The sequence below is a fragment of the Tursiops truncatus genome, chromosome 2 (genome assembly GCF_011762595.2).
Source record: "Tursiops truncatus isolate mTurTru1 chromosome 2, mTurTru1.mat.Y, whole genome shotgun sequence".
In the NCBI taxonomy this organism is placed as follows: Eukaryota; Metazoa; Chordata; class Mammalia; order Artiodactyla; family Delphinidae; genus Tursiops; species Tursiops truncatus.
Window position 1 is genome coordinate 144,866,545 of NC_047035.1, and position 17,456 is coordinate 144,884,000.

Sequence of the window (17,456 nt, forward strand, 5' to 3'; positions counted from 1 at the left end):
GCAAGCTCACAGATGTCATTTTTCAGGAGACTGATGGGGTTACTCAAAGAGTAGGGTTGAGCCCAGAGCATGAAGTCCTGGAAGAGAGGAGCAAATCAAGGCATTTCTGCTCTCAAGTGCAGGCCACACTGACCTCGTGACCACACACTCTCCTCCGGCCCCATCAGTGGCCTCTGTCTGGACGGCTCCAGCAGAGTGATGCACCCAGAACAAGAGTGGTCCAGCCTTATGCACGTGGATGGGCAGGAAAAGTGGGGCGAGGAGACTGGAGCAGCTTGGAAGCCTTTGGAGGAAACTGGCTCAGGTGCAGGCCGTCCCAGCAGGGGTGGCAGGCATGCTGTGCTTCCTGTAACCACTGCGGTCCGGGGGAGGGACAATATTCATGAAGTCCCAAATGCCAAGCAGCAGCACACGCCTGGCACATCCTGGCACTGCAGTCCCATTAGTGACTGGGTGCGAGCGGTGATGGGACGTGAGGGGCCAGGTCCAAAGCCATGGACAGGGTAATGGATGAGGAGGGCAGAAGGCAGAGCCAGAGCTCTGGGGCGTGGCACCCAGCGGGCTGCATGGGGACCCAGGTCAGCTATAGCCTGGACACCCAACCTTTTGGCAGCCACATCTGGCGATACCACCAAAGCCATAGCTGCCCACCTGTTCTGGTCAGAACCAGCTGAGGACCAGGAAGATACCTGGCCTCCACAGATGCGTATGAAGAGTGCGGGGCCAGGGGGCTGATGAGCCTTGGGCGTCTCCTCAGGGCCTCTAAATGCTGCCTCTGGATGTGGGGAGGGGGTCGCACATTTTATAGCTTGCCAGGGGTTCCCAGTGCAGCCCCACTTTGAGAACTCTTGCTCCAATCCTCCTGCAAAGACTAGATAGTGGATACATGGGATGCTACCTGTATCCTGGTAAAACTTAAACAATCAGGAGGGAGGCATCTTTTAAAAAAAAAGAGAAAAGGCTGCGAATCACAAATATAGTTGCTAGTATACACCCTCCCCCCACCTACCCAAGGCTTCAGAAGGGGCCTGTACCCGTGGTGCGTACAGCTTCAGAGTGAATCAACCTCGGTCATCTTCAGACCACCCTCCCTCCACCTCATAGCTCACTCCCATATCTCTCCCAACTCTACATGCCACAAGGATAGGCACCCTGCTGTGGGCACAGCACATCACAGACATATCAGGGCTGACTGAGGGGCCTCAAGACAGGTGTGTGTACCTGGGAAGACACCTCATTGTCAGCCTCCTCCCTTCGAACCTCCCACATCCGCCAGCAGTGGAAAGGTTCAAGAAGGAAATTTGCAAGGCAGGGAAGAGTCAGTAACATTTTCCAATTTCCAGGAATGTAAAGGGCACACCAGTCAACTACTAAAAGTTTCCCGACTCATCATAATTTCGTGCAACTTTATAATTTCCCCTTGAGGCTGATAGTAGCAACAAATGCATCTTCATTTAGAGAATGGACTGTCAGCGCCCATATTGCACTAAAGTACAAAATGCCTCCCCATCTGCCTCAAAGTCCTCTGCCTGCACTGGTGATGTGAGTGGAAGTTTTCCTCTAAAGGATTCAGTGCATCTGGAAATGAAAATTTGTTTTAGAAGATGTGTCCACTTGTAAATAGGGTTTCGAAGCTTTTTTCAGGCACATGTGACCTCCCCAGACACTGCTCACAGTTTCTGCCTTTCAGATATCTTACCTGGGTTACCTACTGCTGTTCAACTATGTCATCCTGGTGCGGATGGAGCGCTGGCCCTGCCTCCAGGAGTGGATCGTCATCTCCTACATCGTGAGCCTGGCCCTGGAGAAAATTCGGGAGGTGATGCTCCAAAGGCCTGTCCCAGCCCCACCCACCACTGACTTCAATTCAGATGTATCTTCTTTTTTTTTTTTTTTTTTTCTGTACGCGGGCCTCTCACTATTGTGGCCTCTCCCATTGCGGAGCACAGGCTCCGGACGCTCAGGCTCAACGGCCATGGCTCACGGGCCCAGCCGCTCCGCGGCATGTGGGATCTTCCCGGACCGGGGCACGAACCCATGTCCCCTGCATCGGCAGGCGGACTCTCAACCACTGTGCCACCAGGGAAGCCCCCAGATGTATCTTCTTTTAAAAAAAAAAAAAATTTTTTTTTTTTTTTGGGCCACAGGGCGTGTAGGATCTTAGTTCCCCAACCAGGGATCAGACCCATGCCCCCTGCAGTGGAAGCACAGAGTCTTAGCCACTGGACCGCCAGGGAAGTCCCCAGATGTAGCTCCTTATTTTGAAAACGTACTGTGCAAATCCCAAGTGCCGTGGAACTTTTCTTTCGAGGTGTCACAATCCCAAGTTGATCCAGTTGCCTTGCTTGAGATTTATACACCTTCTGCTTCCAACTGAATTTGAACTTGGAAATCAAAACACAAGGCAGAATAGATGGTGTTTAGTAATAAAAATAAGTCTGAGTGCCTAGAAAAGCAGCATAAATTCTGCCAGGTACCTGAGATAAACCAATGACTCCAACTGGGTACAAATTTGGGCTCTGTTTTCTCGGAGCTGGAAGTAGAAAGGGAGATGTAGGAGATGACATTTCTCCTGTAACTCAGGACTTTGAACCACACTGTCCTCCCTCCAACCCAGAAGGGGATTCTTGTGCAAGGGGTTTATTAAAGGAGAGCTCCTAGGAGAGCAGAGAGAGGCAACAGGGTGACCAGGTCAGAAGAGGGGACGGGGCTGAGCAAGGTGTGGCTTCAGTGGAATCTGTCCCTGGCCTAATCCTGCAGGGAGCTCTGAGTGTATTTAATACTGTAGAGTCTGTCCCACTTTGACCAAAGGGAACAGACTTTTGTACCCACATCAGCTAGCCACCAGCATCTCTGGGAAAGTGGCTGCAATTGCCCAAGGGGGCAGGTGGGAGCCGAACAGCGAGCGGCACCTGCAGCAGATGGGGGCTGGGCGCATCCACCTGGTGGAAGCCTCCAGTGCCTCTGGGCAGGCTGCCAGCGCAACTGCTGCAAACAGAGGGAACAGGATTTTCAAAGAAGTGTTGGAAAAGGACAGACACCATCTCTTGCAGACTGGTGTCACAGGAGACTTGAAACTAACATGTAACTTCAAGAGGGCAGCCCCTGCAGGCTGCAGAGGAAATATGGGCCAGGTCCTTTTCTTTCTAATATCACCTGCAAGTTTTAATTCTTTATATCAGCTTGTAAAGGAAAAGCTTATAGCCAAGAAAAAGTGAACTTGAGAAAGCACACAGCAGAATTTCATATTCTTTCTCCCACTGATAGAGAACCAATATTCTTATTTTGCAATCAGCAGTGACCCTTTCACTGAACTGAAAAATTGTCACTGGCAACTTCTTCCCGGGAGAGCTAATTCGAGGCTGTCAGTCTGATGACAGCCCGAGAAACGCAGAGTGCCAAATCTAAAATGTTATAACCCATCTCCTACTACTCCTGTTTCTTTTCTAGCTGGGCTTCACTCAAACTTTGCCCACTTTACAACTGGGATTTCCCAAGTGGCCTGCCGTGCCATCTCTAGGGACACCATGAGCTCACTGAGCATCAGCCATATACTGACACTGTTCTTTACCCCCAGTTATAGGAAAGAGGGTGGGCGGCCATCAGTCAGAGTGCACAAGTTGTTAAACTAGTGAACGCCTTCTGGGTTGGCCCATAAATAGCCACCACCCCATCCCACCTCTGGAGCCCCCAGAACCTACCCAGAGCCTCAGTAAGTAAAGGGGTACCACTTTTAAGACCCCCACCCTGCTGCACGCCATAGCTGCATACGTGGGGCTTGCTCTAAGTGTGCCCGTGCCTGCTGCTTGTTACATATTTTCAGGTTTACTCTGAGGAAGTGTCCCTTTAATCAGTGGTGATTTTGAAAGGGTAAGCTCTCAAGCAGGAGAAAATCAAGTTCAGCTTCCCCCTGACTTCCCATCTCTGAGTTACAAAGCAATTTTGGCTGATAAACATTTCCCATCCCGGTTCTGCCATCTCCCCTGGGTGGACTGCCCCTCTGTGGGACCTCACAGGTTTATCTCTGCTCTAGAGTTTTCCTCCTGGACTAACTCTGGAACGTGGGCTCACAGGCAAGTGTCCAGAGAATTAGAAAAGGGATCAAAAGGCAGCTACTTTAATTACAGCCAGAGGGACATAATTTAGAAGGCATTTCCTGAGAGTTTGTGAAACCCTGACTCCAGGCATACAGAGGATTTTGTGGAATTTCCCTTTCTAGATATGTTTTTGTGCCTGAGAAGATTAGTACTTAGAAGTCTTGAGCAGGAAAGGGGACCAGATGCCCTGGAATGCCGCTCCAGTCCTAATGCCCCAAGATTCTAAGAAGACAAGTCTTCCAATACCACACTCCCTTGTTTTTTGTTCTTTGGCATTTCTTTGTAGATCCTCATGTCAGAGCCTGGTAAACTCAGCCAGAAAATAAAAGTTTGGCTTCAGGAATATTGGAACATCACAGACCTCGTAGCCATTTCCATGTTCATGATTGGAGCCATCCTCCGCCTACAGAAGCAGCCCTACATGGGCTATGGCCGCGTGATCTACTGCGTGGATATCATCTTCTGGTACATCCGTGTCCTGGACATCTTTGGTGTCAACAAGTATCTGGGACCCTACGTGATGATGATCGGAAAGATGGTTAGTCCTGACGCCCCGTGAGTAACTACGGACACCGAGACTGTGGTTAGGACCTGAGGCCAGGCCTCCAGCATGGCTCTGTTGCATTTCATTTGACCTTTCCCTTGCAGTTGGTTTCCTACAGGAAATGTTCTTTGCTTTAAGATGCATAGTTCTTCTACATACCGACAATTTAATTAAATCCAATTGATGAACATGAGGTTGAGGGCCTACTGTAGGTACATGGATTTCTGGCAATAACCCGATACATAACCTCCTAACATGCAGTAGAAGCCAGAGACAAAGGGGGCCCGGGGTCACCCTCCCCGACCCCTACTCCAGACAGTCTTCCAGCTCACGTGCTCTGGTATGGAGTGCACACAGGCAATTCATGTGATGAGGTCAAGACAAATCCATGGCAACATTTACTCCAGAACAGGCCATAAAATATGAAACTAAAAATGAACCAGCAGATCATCCTTACATCACTTAAAATAGCCCAAGTGTTGGGACTGGTCCCAGAAGAAAGGAAGTCTTCCAAGCTTAGGAATAACTCTTTGTAGGGCAAGTGGTTTTGAGCAAAGGGCTATATGGTTGAGCTAATGCCAGCCAGGGCCCTCATCTTCAGGGATGTTCAAAATTAAGAATTCTATGAGGTCAGTATCCATAGCAACCAGAGCATTTCGCACTGTAACTACTCACTGTTTGTATAATGAATGAATATCAGTATGTGCTCTCAACTCATGATCTCATTACCTCCTTAGATATCTACTGCTCTTACTCCTTAGTTTCCCTCACAAATTCCTATATTTTCCATAATTGTTCCCTTTCTCCATTTGCAGTTGTAGTTACTAGAGGAATTTATTTATGGGTAACAATAGAGGAGAGGAAAGATTGAGAGCATGAGATGAGAATGGCAATGTTCTAGGATAAGGTGTATGCATTGCATGAAGTACAAGAATCAGTAGCCCATGGATGGGATGGAGGGAGGGAAAAGAAGCTTCCTCCATCCTAATTAAGCACTCATAAAGTCTTTGAGGAGCACAGTGTAATGAACCAGGTGAACTTGGCCCATGAGTCAAGACAGTAAGAGGCCCATGTCCTCTCTCCTCAGATGATTGACATGCTGTATTTTGTGGTCATCATGCTGGTGGTGTTGATGAGTTTCGGGGTAGCCCGTCAAGCCATTTTGCATCCAGATGAGGAGCCTTCTTGGAAACTGGCCCGAAATATCTTCTACATGCCCTACTGGATGATCTACGGAGAGGTGTTTGCAGACCAGATAGACCGTAAGACTAGAATTCATAGTAAGATTCTCTTCCCTGCTTCCCAAGGCAGATGATCAGTTCCAAATTAATGGAAGAGCCTGTGTTAATTTGGGAATAAAGTATTTTTTATTCTGCCATAGGCATCAAACTATTTTGTGAAGAAATCAATGCAGATTATGAAATACAGAGTTTTGAGACATCGGTCCTGTCTTCTACTCTGAGAACCACTAACTGGAATTCTGAGTCTTACATCCCTTGAGCATGTCCTACACATGAATGTAGTCCCAATGCCAACATCCTAATTTTTCTTCAACCTGAATCTTTTTCTGCCCTGAGATAGAGCTGGTAGTGTTATTTCAGTCAAATGAGATAGTGACTACTGCCATGTGTCATCCTCTTCTTCAAGCTTCAAAACCCATTTTCCACATAGCTATCCATTTCCTCTTCACTCCTGGAGTGATATTTTTGTATTATCAACAGTATTCTGGATGTTAGCAGAGGAAATGAGCTGCAATCCTGCATGGATTTCTGGGGAATGCAGGCCCCAGCTCTGCCCAGGCTGAGCTGGTAGGTCACAGTGTCTCTTGTGTTGTAGGGAAGTGAAGTTCAAATGCTCTTATGCTATTTCACCCAGACAGTTACAGCATCACCAATGAACGAGCATCTTCAGACCTATTTTCATGTTAGTACCAATATCTTAATTTGCATGTTGTGCTCTGTCAAAAAGCACCAGGTACAATAGCATGGCTGCTGCTTCCAGTAGAAGCAGAAGCTTCTTGAGAATAGAAGGTTCTGAACATCCTTGCCTTGTAGGAAATGCAGGGTTGTTTGGTATATCTCCACTAAGTGAGACTGATAACCAGTTGCACAATGCCTTCTACCTACTGGCTTTCATCATGTGATTCAGAACACATCCTTATCATGAGTATCTCAGGGTCAATTAGTGAATGTGTTTGTAGCTTGGTAAACCAGAACGTAAAAATCTAATTTGGTTTCAAAGGAATATTAGCTTCAGTAAACATACATAAATGCTAAAAGTCCCTGGATCCAGACGTAAGTTGTAATATTTTTATTTTTTTTATTAAATTGGGTAACAAGAGAAGATGAAGAGGCAAACTTGAGGCTATTTTCAGTAACACCGTGAAATGTAGGTTTTCAGTTCTTGGTCTGATTATTTCATAATAATTTTTTATTTATTTGTGCTTATGATGTGTTTGTGTTGGGATACAGGGAATGCTTGATTGGTCAACCTACATGTTAAAATGATCATCTGTTAGTAGCCTCATGTCTTTTTCACAGTTTTTTTCACTAGTGAGTTTTACTATTGCTTATGATGTGGTAAAATAAATATTCATGAAATACATATACATATATTTCCTATAATTAATAATGTGTAAAATTCTCCTAAGCAGATCACTGTTTCCAAGTGTGAATCTGTAATTCCCAAGCTTGAACACTTTACATTTCTTGACAGCAAAACAGTTCTTGTGTTGTTCATCGTTTGTTTGACTTTTCTCTCAACTGTCTTATTTTTTTTCTTCCTTCCCGTCAAAACTAAAAAAAAATAAAATGCTGCTTTCCAATCACTCTATAGTCTACGCCATGGAAATCAATCGTAAGTTTATGCATAATTGATGACTCTAGTCCATGAAATGTGTGTATTAATTAGTTTCTTCCTCAGCTAATTACTAATAGTCTTATACCAGTTTCAAATATTTCTCTTGTTGTCTGGTGTCAGTACTTTTGTAAACGATAAGGAAGTGAAAAGTAAATAGACAATAAATTCATGGATATTACTTCACTAATTACTGTTAAGATCATCCTATCTTTTTCGTCAGAAAATAAGTCCCATATGATCAAAGTGGCATTTCAAATGAGCAGAGAGAGAAAAGATTCTTTTTCAAACATCACTCAGAACAGTCAGTTAATGGATTGGAGGCTAGAGGGGATCCGTACCTCCTACCTCACAATAAAATTATTTTCAAAGTTAATGTACAAATGACCAAGAAGACAACATAAGTTAATGTTAAATAATTAGAAGACCCAATCACTTTCTAATGGATAACAGTAAAGAAACCCATAGACGCATAGATAGATGCATCTGCTTAGAAATGAAGAACTTCTGTATATGACAAACACAACACAGAAATGAGAAAATGTTTACAAATATAACAAGTTAAGAATGACTGTCTGTGAGTGCAGAAATGAGTTCCTTATCTCCTTTGTATGAATTGATATTTTTCACATGGAAAATTATTGCTTATGAAATCAGAAAAAAAATATAGTAAAAAAGAAATAGGTCCTTTAATAGCATAGGTCAGTTTATTTATTCTTTTCATTCTATGTAAAAGTCAAGTACAAAAAGACAGACTCTCGTTTCAGCTCCTTGTGGTGACAACCAGTACGATGAGGAGGGCAAGCGGCTCCCTCCCTGCATCCCGGGCGCCTGGCTCACGCCCGCCATCATGGCTTGCTACCTGCTGGTGGCCAACATCCTGCTCGTGAACTTGCTCATCGCCGTTTTCAAGTGCGTGTCACCGCTGATGACCGTATATTTGTTATTTATTATTTTACAGATTTTCAGTGTAATCTCGGAAATCTCCCAGGCTGCCCAGGATTTACATGGAATTCCGCTAGGGCTTTCAAATGCGTAGAATTTTTCACAACGTTTTTTTGTTCAACAGTAATCAGCCTTCATGTATTCCTAAATCAAGGGTTGACACTTAAATACATTTAAATTCAATCTTGGTTAGTATTTTAACACTTTTGGCATTTTTTTTTTTTTTTTTTTTTTTTTTTGCGGTACGCGGGCCTCTCACCGTTGTGGCCTCTCCCGTTGCGGAGCACAGGCTCCGGACGCGCAGGCTCAGCGGCCGTGGCTCACGGGCCCAGTCGCTCCGCGGCATGTGGCATCCTCCCGGACCGGGGCACGAACCCGCGTCCCCTGCATCGGCAGGCAGACTCTCAACCACTGCGCCACCAGGGAAGCCCCTTGGCATGTATTTTAATCTAATGAAAATATTGTCTTAGACGAAAGTCTCCTGAGACAGAGAAGATTTATCAAACTGAGCCTTGAATTCATTATCAGAGGCACAGAAAGCAAAGTTAATTTCATAGGCTGTGACAATTACTGTACTATTATATGAAATATTTTTCTTATCACTTACCAAATAGAAGATAAAATGGCCTAAGAAAGAAAAGGCTTAAAATCCACAATCAAATTTCTTGTAAAACTTGCCCCTTTTGTCATGATATGTTGAGGATGTGACCATGCTTAATAAATGTTGGAAAAATTTATTTTAGTTTCTAAGATGAAAAATATAAGGGAAAAATCCTTCACAGAAATATAGACTTTCAGAGCTGACCAGGGCATTGGAGAGAATCTGGTTACACTCCGGACTTGACAGATGAGAAAATGAAGGTTGACAGAGGTTAACTGACTTTTCTAAGGTCCCCGTGTAGACAACACGCCTGATCAGGATTCCAACAATTCTAGGCTTACTGCCTCCCACTGGAAACTCAAAGAAGACAAAGACTGTACCTACCCAACATCCAGAATAACCCACCTTTAATCAAAATGTTCAGTAATTAATCAACTCGGTTCCAAAAAAATGTAGTCAGCTAGTTGACTGAATTTAAAGTTTAAATACTTCAAAATGCTTAGTGGGATGGCTCATACCTTTAAATATATGAAATAAAATTTTCTGAGCAGTCAGTAGGCTGTGGTGTGGTTTTGCAAGAAAGCAGTGGGTAGCAATTTCAATACACTTAATTCTTAATTATTTATATGCGTAAGACGTCCTTGAATGTTGGTAAGCCACGCTGATAGATAAACCAAAAGACAGGTCATTCAGAGTCAGTACTAACTCTTGGAATGACCCCAAAAGGCCATTTGATCGCATAATTTCAATTCAGTGTGAGTAATTCTGATTGCCCTGGGAAATCACAATTAAAAGTAATACAACTAACTAAACATGTATTCTTTTTAAAGCAATACCTTCTTTGAAGTAAAGTCAATATCCAACCAAGTGTGGAAATTCCAGCGTTATCAGCTGATTATGACATTTCATGACCGGCCAGTCTTGCCTCCACCAATGATCATTTTAAGCCACGTCTATATAATCATTATGCGTCTCAGCCGCCACTGCAGGAAGAAAAGAGAAGGGGACCAAGACGAACAGGATCGTGGATTGAGTATGTGCAGGACTCTTTCATTTCTATCTTGGGCTAATCTAGAAAGACCATTCTAATTGGATACCTGCATGGAAATCTCCTTAAACTACTTAAATGTGTGAAAACACAGCACTCTATCCAAATGCTATTCTTTGCAGAATGCTTCTCATTTTATGCTGATTTTATTCTAGTTTTGTTCATTTATTAGTAATTCATATCACTGAAAGTCCACTCAGGAAGAGATGAGAAATTGAGACAGTTCTTGAAAATAACTTTTCTCTATAAAGCCAATATTCCTTTCAAAATGTTTTTATACATATAGATTTATTTATTTATTTTTGGCTGCGTTGGGTTCTTGTTGCTGCGCGAGGGCTTTCTCTAGTTGCGGCGGGTGGTGGTACTCTTCTTTGCGGCGCGTGGGCTTCTCATTGCGGTGGCTTCTGTTGTTGCGGAGCACGGGCTCTAGGGCACAGGCTCAGTAGTTGTGGCGTACGGGCTTAGTTGCTCCGCGGCATGTGGGATCTTCCCAGACTAGGGCTCGAACCCGTGTCCCCTGTGTTGGTAGCCAGATTATTAACCACTGCACCACCAGCGACGTCCTCAAAATGTTTTTAGTGTGTTGCATCTAAAGAGAATGGGAAAATACTCCTGTCCACTTGACTGTATCCATAAAATACATGCAAAACCTTTTCCAGAAAATCATACTTGGTTTCGCTTTCCAAATAGCTGTAATTTGGATTTTTGTGTTAAAAAGTGAGCCGTTTAGCTCCACCAGAAATATCAATATGATCGCCGCATATTACAAGGAGGCTTTGTGTGATATAAGCAGTGGCGGGAGCACGGCGCTGCCTGCAAGGGGTGGGGAAGGGAGCTTGGTTAAAGGCGGGCTGTGAAATTCGAAAGGGTGCATCTACCTGGCTGGTTTCTCACGTGGCAACCGCTTCTGCCTTTGCACAGAGCTGTTTCTCAGCGACGAGGAGCTGAAGAGGCTGCACGAGTTTGAAGAGCAGTGTGTCCGGGAGCATTTCCAGGAGAAGGAGGACGAACAGCAGTCGTCCAGCGAGGAGCGCATTCGTGTCACCTGTGAGAGGTGCGTCTGGGGCGTGGCCACCGCGGGGCGCGGGGCGCGGGGCGCAGGGCCAAAGCGTGCGGCTCCTCCGTCCTGTCTAAGGGGAATGCCAAGTCCGTTTACACATTCACTCCCAGTTCTCCTGTTGACTCAACGTTGGCTTTTGAACGTGTTCCCCACCCCCCAGAGTAGTGTGAAAGTTCCAAACGATGGTTATATATTGTATATAGAATTGAATGATGACATTTATCACAAATATTCCAGGCCAAAACCAAACCAAAACAAACAAAACCCTGATGGTTCTTGCCCGCCCCCAAAGTGGGCGCTTTTACAATACAATACATGGAGAGAACCGTCAGGTGCAGGGCTGTGTAACTGCTGGGGACGTTTCTCCACGCGCTTGACATATGTTGTTGCCTTGGCCAAGTGTCGTCGGCCCCGGCTTGACCTCCTGATCCTGACTTGTGCTCTCCTTGCACCTTCCCAACACCTTTCCGACCTCACGGAGCAGAGGTACAGGAGGGGCAGAGGCATCTGTCTTGGGTACCCCGCAAGATCAGCATCATCAAGATGTCAGTGCTTACTACATGGGGAATGGACGGCTTGCCTGTATGGGGCAGTGAGTAAATGAGCAGAGGAGGGCAGGGCAGGGAGGAACAGAAAGGGTGATGTGTTCCATACTTTATAGTATTGCTTTTCCTGCGGCTGCAAACTGCAGAGCAACCAGCAAAGGTAGACAGGAACGATCAACCCGCACTAGAGACATTTTTTGAATCATAATTTTTGAGAACATTGGTCACTTCATAAAAGCAACTGAAGCTTGTTAAAGAGCATGAGAATTGATAAAACGTTGTTCCAAAGAGTTTAATCAACAATGCATATAGAAGGATGAGCGTGGCGAGGGAGACATGCCTAAGGGGATTCCAGAGCATCATTCTATCCTGGAGTCTTCAGCATTAAAGTTTTCTGATACCGTGTATATCGTCTGATATACGTGTGTATATCGAGAAACATAAAAACATGGTAGGACTTCAAGAGAATATTTCAGCACATACTTCCCAATCAGGGGGCCCAGCAATTATAGCAGAATTCACGATACACCGTGAAACCTTCGTGGTGGGTGTTCAGGCCAGTGCCTCCACCTCAGCCCACAGGAGGGATGATGCCCCCGGCAGCTGCAGAGCTCTAGCCCTCCCGCCCTCCTAGACCTAGTCAACTTGCAATCCTACCAGCCAAACTCAAAGGTTATCTGCACCAACCTTCGGCCTTAATAAGGTATATTTTCAATAAAACTTTGGAACACTTCTTTGCTATTTTACTGGTAATTACTAACCTTTCAAGATATAATCATGATTTCCTTACGAGAAAGCTAAAGCGCCCCCATCTTGATAACCTAACTTCCACTTTCTAGGTGGACATTAACTTGAATGGAATCACAGGCGTAATTTACCATGGGTGGAAATGGTGTTCTCTCTCACCCTGCCTCCTCCCCTCCTCCCTTCCCAGAGCAGTGTTTGGATTTTTACCCTTTTTGGACCAAGGCTCCAGGGATGTGGTTGTCAGGTCGCTACCAAATTGCATTTTCCCCTTGGGGCTCCGAGCACACGTAAGAGGAATGAAAGTGCGCGGGGCGGTAAAAGCAGGCTACTTCCCGTTTGCCTTGGCCGAGCTCCCCGGGGGTGACGGGAGCACATTCCTGCCCCTCCGGTTCCCTTTGTTGACTCTTTCTTGGCTGAATCATAGGTGAACGCCAGAGACAGAAAGAGGAGGTCTGGAAAAAGGGAGCTTTCCTTCACCCTAACCAGGACCTCTGGGGAGCAAGAGATGGGAGAATGGGAAGAATTAGTTATTTCTACCTAACTGTTGGCACCAGTGATGACTTTTTTTTTTCTTTTCTTTTGTTGAAGTATAGTTGATTTACAGTGTTGTGTTAGTTTCAGGTGTACAGCAAAGTGATTCAGTTATACATCTACATATATCCACTCTTTTTCAGATTCTTTTCCCATATAGGTTGTCACAGAATATTGAGTAGAGTTCCCTGTCCTATAAAGTAGGTCCTTGTAGGTTATCTGTTTTATGTACAGTAATGTGTATATGTTAATCCCAAATTCCTAATTTATCTACTTTTTCTGTAGTCGCTTTTTTTTTAATTGAAGTATAGTTGATCTACAATGTTTCGGGTGTACAGCAAATTGGTTCTGTTATAGTGGTTCCATCATACATATATATACATATATATATATATATATATATATATAAAAATTCTTTTCCAGATTCTTTTTCCTCATAGGTTATTACAAGATGTCAAATATAGTTCCCTATGTTATACAGTAGGTGCTTGTCACTTATCTATTCTCTACATAATAATGTGTATCTGTTAATCTCAAATACTTAATTTATCCCTCCCATCAGTGATTACTTTTAAAATCAAATTTTTGAGTACTCAGATGTTTCTGCCACTTCTTTAATCTTCCTTATAGATTTGCTTGCTTTCATTTTCTGTGTCACCATTTGCCGTTTGATGATTTTCCTGTTCTTCTCTCAGTGGGACCGGCCCCAGCACCATGCGGACGGCAGGGTCTGGTTAGGGGTTAGCGTCTGTGATCAACACCGTTGGTGTTTTTCCCTTCCTGACCTCCCTGTGGTCCGGGCACCTTGCAAAACCTGGGCCAGTGATTTGCAAACGTGTTCACACCGGAAGTTTACATACGTGTCGTGCTCCTCCATGCAGGGTGCTTTGAGGGCTTAGGTTCAGGAACCAAATTCATGGCTTTCCCCTATTGCTTGGAAAGGTATATATAAAATTCTACCAAACTAACCATTTAATAGAATTTCAACATTTTGTAAATTCCAACATTCAGTCCCTCAAGAAGAGATGTACCATGTGGCTCAGTTTTTAGCTAACACAGCGCTGGTTGCAGCCGGGCATTTAACCCAAAGCCCCAGCCACCGGCCCACTCAGCTGTCTCAGGGCACCGCCCTCAGGCTTTTCCTCCCAAAACGTCCCCCCGGAGCTCCATGAATACCACCACTGCCATCTCATTCAGCAAGACAGTCACTGGCAAAGCATTTGGAGTCCTCCCTCTTCTGCACTAACAATCCCCAAGTCGGATAACTTACCCTCACGTATAAATCATGGTCCACCCACATCTTTCCTTCTCTACCCTCAGCACCTGAGTACAAGCCAGCATCATTTTTCACTTGGGTTCCTGCAGCTGTCCCCTCAGAAATCAGTCCTCGGAATTCAGTCCTGGTCTTTCAGTCCATTTTACACCAGAGAGACTCTAACCAGCCCCCACAGCCCCCATCACCAGCTCGCCTGAAAAGCCCCCTCAGTGGCTCCCACTGCTGCTGGGCCCATGAGGCCCTGCCATCCGTCCAGCCGCACCCTGGACTGTCCGCCCCTCATGCTCAGTCCTCCAGTCTTGCTGGCCCTCTTCCACCCCCTCAAAGCCACTGCTTTCTTCCTGCTGCAGGGACTTTGCACATCCTCTTCCCTCCACCTGCTCATCTTTTGGAACTCTGCCCAAATGCCAATTCCTTCTGGCAAACTTCCCTGACCGCTTCCCACCTTAGTAGACTAGGTCAGGGCTCTTGGAGTCTAAGCCCCACGAAGGCAGGGACCAGCTACAAATTCCACTCACCACGGTGTTCCCAGAGCCTGCACATTGCCACGTTAGCAGGAGCTCGATTTTTGGGAATGAATGAATGACTCCAAAGTTTGTCTCTTGATTTGAATGCAACTTTCTGTCCTGTCCTCCATGAGTTCCCTCCTGGAATATCAAATAGGAAACCAACGATGCTCCCTCTGGATTCAAAACTTTGGTTTTACTCTTAGGGATGAGGAACAACCTCAGTATGCAAATGATTCTGGTCCCTGGAAAAGGAAGGATCCTTCAGATCAGTAAGATCAAAACAAGAGTTGGTGTTGGTACATGTTGTCTCTTTGCCCAAAGGCATAATATCAGATAAGCAAGAGGGCTGGTGCGGGGACAGCATTTACAAATAACTTCCCAGCACGACCAAGGTAGAACTGGTCAACCTAAACATTCTATTCTCGTCTCACCAGTTTAATAACTGGTAACAAGTATCCCTATCAATTGGAGCTTGAAGCCCACCTCTGTGTCTCTCGCAAACCCACTGTCGAACACACCTTTCTTTTTGTGCTTTGGCATCCCCATCACTGGTGCACAGGTTCCAGAGCAATTGAGTTGGAAAGAATCCTTTCTGACAAAACTTTGTTAGAGATTCAGCTTCCTTTTCTCGAACAATGAGAATTATGTAATCCAGCGTGTTTACCTTTTTTCATGGCTTCAAGGAAGCTTAGCACCAAACTTAATATTTAATTATAACAAGTGTATTATTGTAAGGTTTGGGAATGTGTGGTGTATATTGCTCTCCTTATCTCCTCTACTCTTTCATATATTTTATAACATTTACATAAATTTATTTTCTATGTCTGATATTTCAAAGTATGCAGGATATAACTCATAAATCACACATTTTAAATGCAGTTGGTCCTATACTTAAGGAGCTATAGGTCGTAGAGTAGCCAAACCTATAATAGCGGGCTCTGATTCCCCCAAAACCCTCTGGGTTAAGTGGTTTCTTGTCATATTTGTGGATCTGGGTTAAGGTCTTTGGTTTCCTGTCGGCTTGATGGGAAATCAGCAGTTGATCTTGAGATCTTCTTTGGCGTCCTCTTTCCAAGTGACCAGGAAGAGAAGATTATGGTAAGAAAGACCCTGACAAGAAAGACAAGGAGAGAAACAAGACAGTAATTAGAAAAAGACCTGAAAGAAAGATCAGTCTTAGAAAGGAGGTGGTGATTCCTCTGATGGAGAGAAAGCCGTCCAAAGACACACACGTAGGGATGGAGAAGGTTGGGGAAGAGCTCACCTGAATGCCTTAATCTTATAAATTAATAAGAGTCAAGGGTGCTTGGATGATGGGGGTGGTGGTGGGATGAAGTGGTGGAGTTTTGACATGCCTAGTAAATGACAATCTTGTCCCTTACCCGACTCTGAAAGCCAATTCAGAGAAAGATGCAGACATCAGACAGAGGTTAAAATCTCAGCTTTATTAGTAATAAATGTTGTGCTAGAGGGTGTGGTCCAGTTCTTGCCAAATGCACACCCCAGACGTAGATGTCCCCACCCAGTCACAGGCAGCACCAGCAGCCTGCAGGCCTCCCTTCTTCCCTGCTAAGCTTACCGTTCGACCTAGACAAAGTGAGAATCCATGCGTCCTGCATGCAGCTGGCTCCCAAAGAGAGAGAGAGAAGCATACTCATGTCCTGGTCCCCAAACTCCAGCCAGAAAATTAATTCTCTCAAGAGTAAATGAGGGACTTCCCTGGTGGCGCAGTGGTTAAGAATTCGCTGCTAATACAGGGGACACAGGTTCGAGCCGTGGTCTGGGAAAATCCCACATGCTGCGGAGCAACTAAGCCCATGAGCCACAACTACTGAGCCTGCATGCCACAACTACTGAAGCCCGCACGCCTAGAGCCCGTGCTCCCCGACAAGAGAAGCCACTGCAATGAGAAGCCCATGCACCGCAACAAACAGTAGCCCCCGCTCACCGCAACTAGAGAAAGCCCGCGCGCAGCAACAAAGACCCAACACAACCAAAAATAAATTTATTTTTTAAAAAAAGAGTAAATGAAAGGCTGAATCACCCAATTGACCAAATGAAACCCAAATGAAAAAAAAATGAAAGCAATATAAGAGACCTATGGGATAATATAAAACATGCCAATCTATACATAATAGGGACCCTGGAAGGAGAAGAAAGAGAAAAGGGGATTGAAAATGTATTTGAAGAAATTATGGGCTCTCACACGTATTAATGTTGATTTTGTCAGGGATTGCATTCTGTGTTCTAGTGAACAGGCCCTTCCTTCTACACAAAGCAAGTGTGTGACTCTGAGTACACTAATTATTGTTATTTGTTAAATGGATCTGATTGAGCTGTAGCCAGACTGACTGATGCATCTTTACTGAAGTGCATGTGACAACACAAAAAATAAAAAAAGAATACTCTGCCTGGTAAGAGTGTTGTATGCCTGAGGCCTTGGGCCAAGCAGTATCAGTTTGGTCAAATAGTTTATGCTAACAATATGATTCATGGTGAATGCCTATTTTTTCCTGGGGCTCTGGAGTCTGAACAGCTGAGATAAATCATGCTGGCACTGCATGTCTACATGACTGATCCCCAGTAAAAATCCTGGACACCAAGGCTCAGGTGAGCTCCTCTAGTTCCCTGGCTGCACATCTTATCACTAATCATTGCTCAGAGAATTAAGCACATCCACGCAACTCCCCTGGGAAA

The 17,456-nt window shown here is 44.9% G+C and overlaps 1 protein-coding gene across 5 annotated transcripts in view; it reads left to right on the forward strand.

The window, feature by feature from the left end:
* TRPM1 (transient receptor potential cation channel subfamily M member 1) overlaps positions 1–17,456 on the forward strand; it is a 73,900-nt gene that overhangs the window by 45,360 nt on the left and 11,084 nt on the right. For 2 of the 5 annotated variants that reach the window (XM_019945859.3, XM_019945863.3), the window contains 7 exons: positions 1,691–1,819; positions 4,384–4,635; positions 5,729–5,921; positions 7,477–7,497; positions 8,265–8,409; positions 9,874–10,076; positions 11,013–11,145. In XM_019945859.3, the coding sequence (XP_019801418.3) occupies positions 1,691–1,819; positions 4,384–4,635; positions 5,729–5,921; positions 7,477–7,497; positions 8,265–8,409; positions 9,874–10,076; positions 11,013–11,145 (1,076 nt within the window). The remainder of the gene's footprint in view (positions 1–1,690; positions 1,820–4,383; positions 4,636–5,728; positions 5,922–7,476; positions 7,498–8,264; positions 8,410–9,873; positions 10,077–11,012; positions 11,146–17,456) is intronic. The other 3 variants (XM_019945860.3, XM_019945862.3, XM_019945864.3) reach the window with 3 other exon arrangements.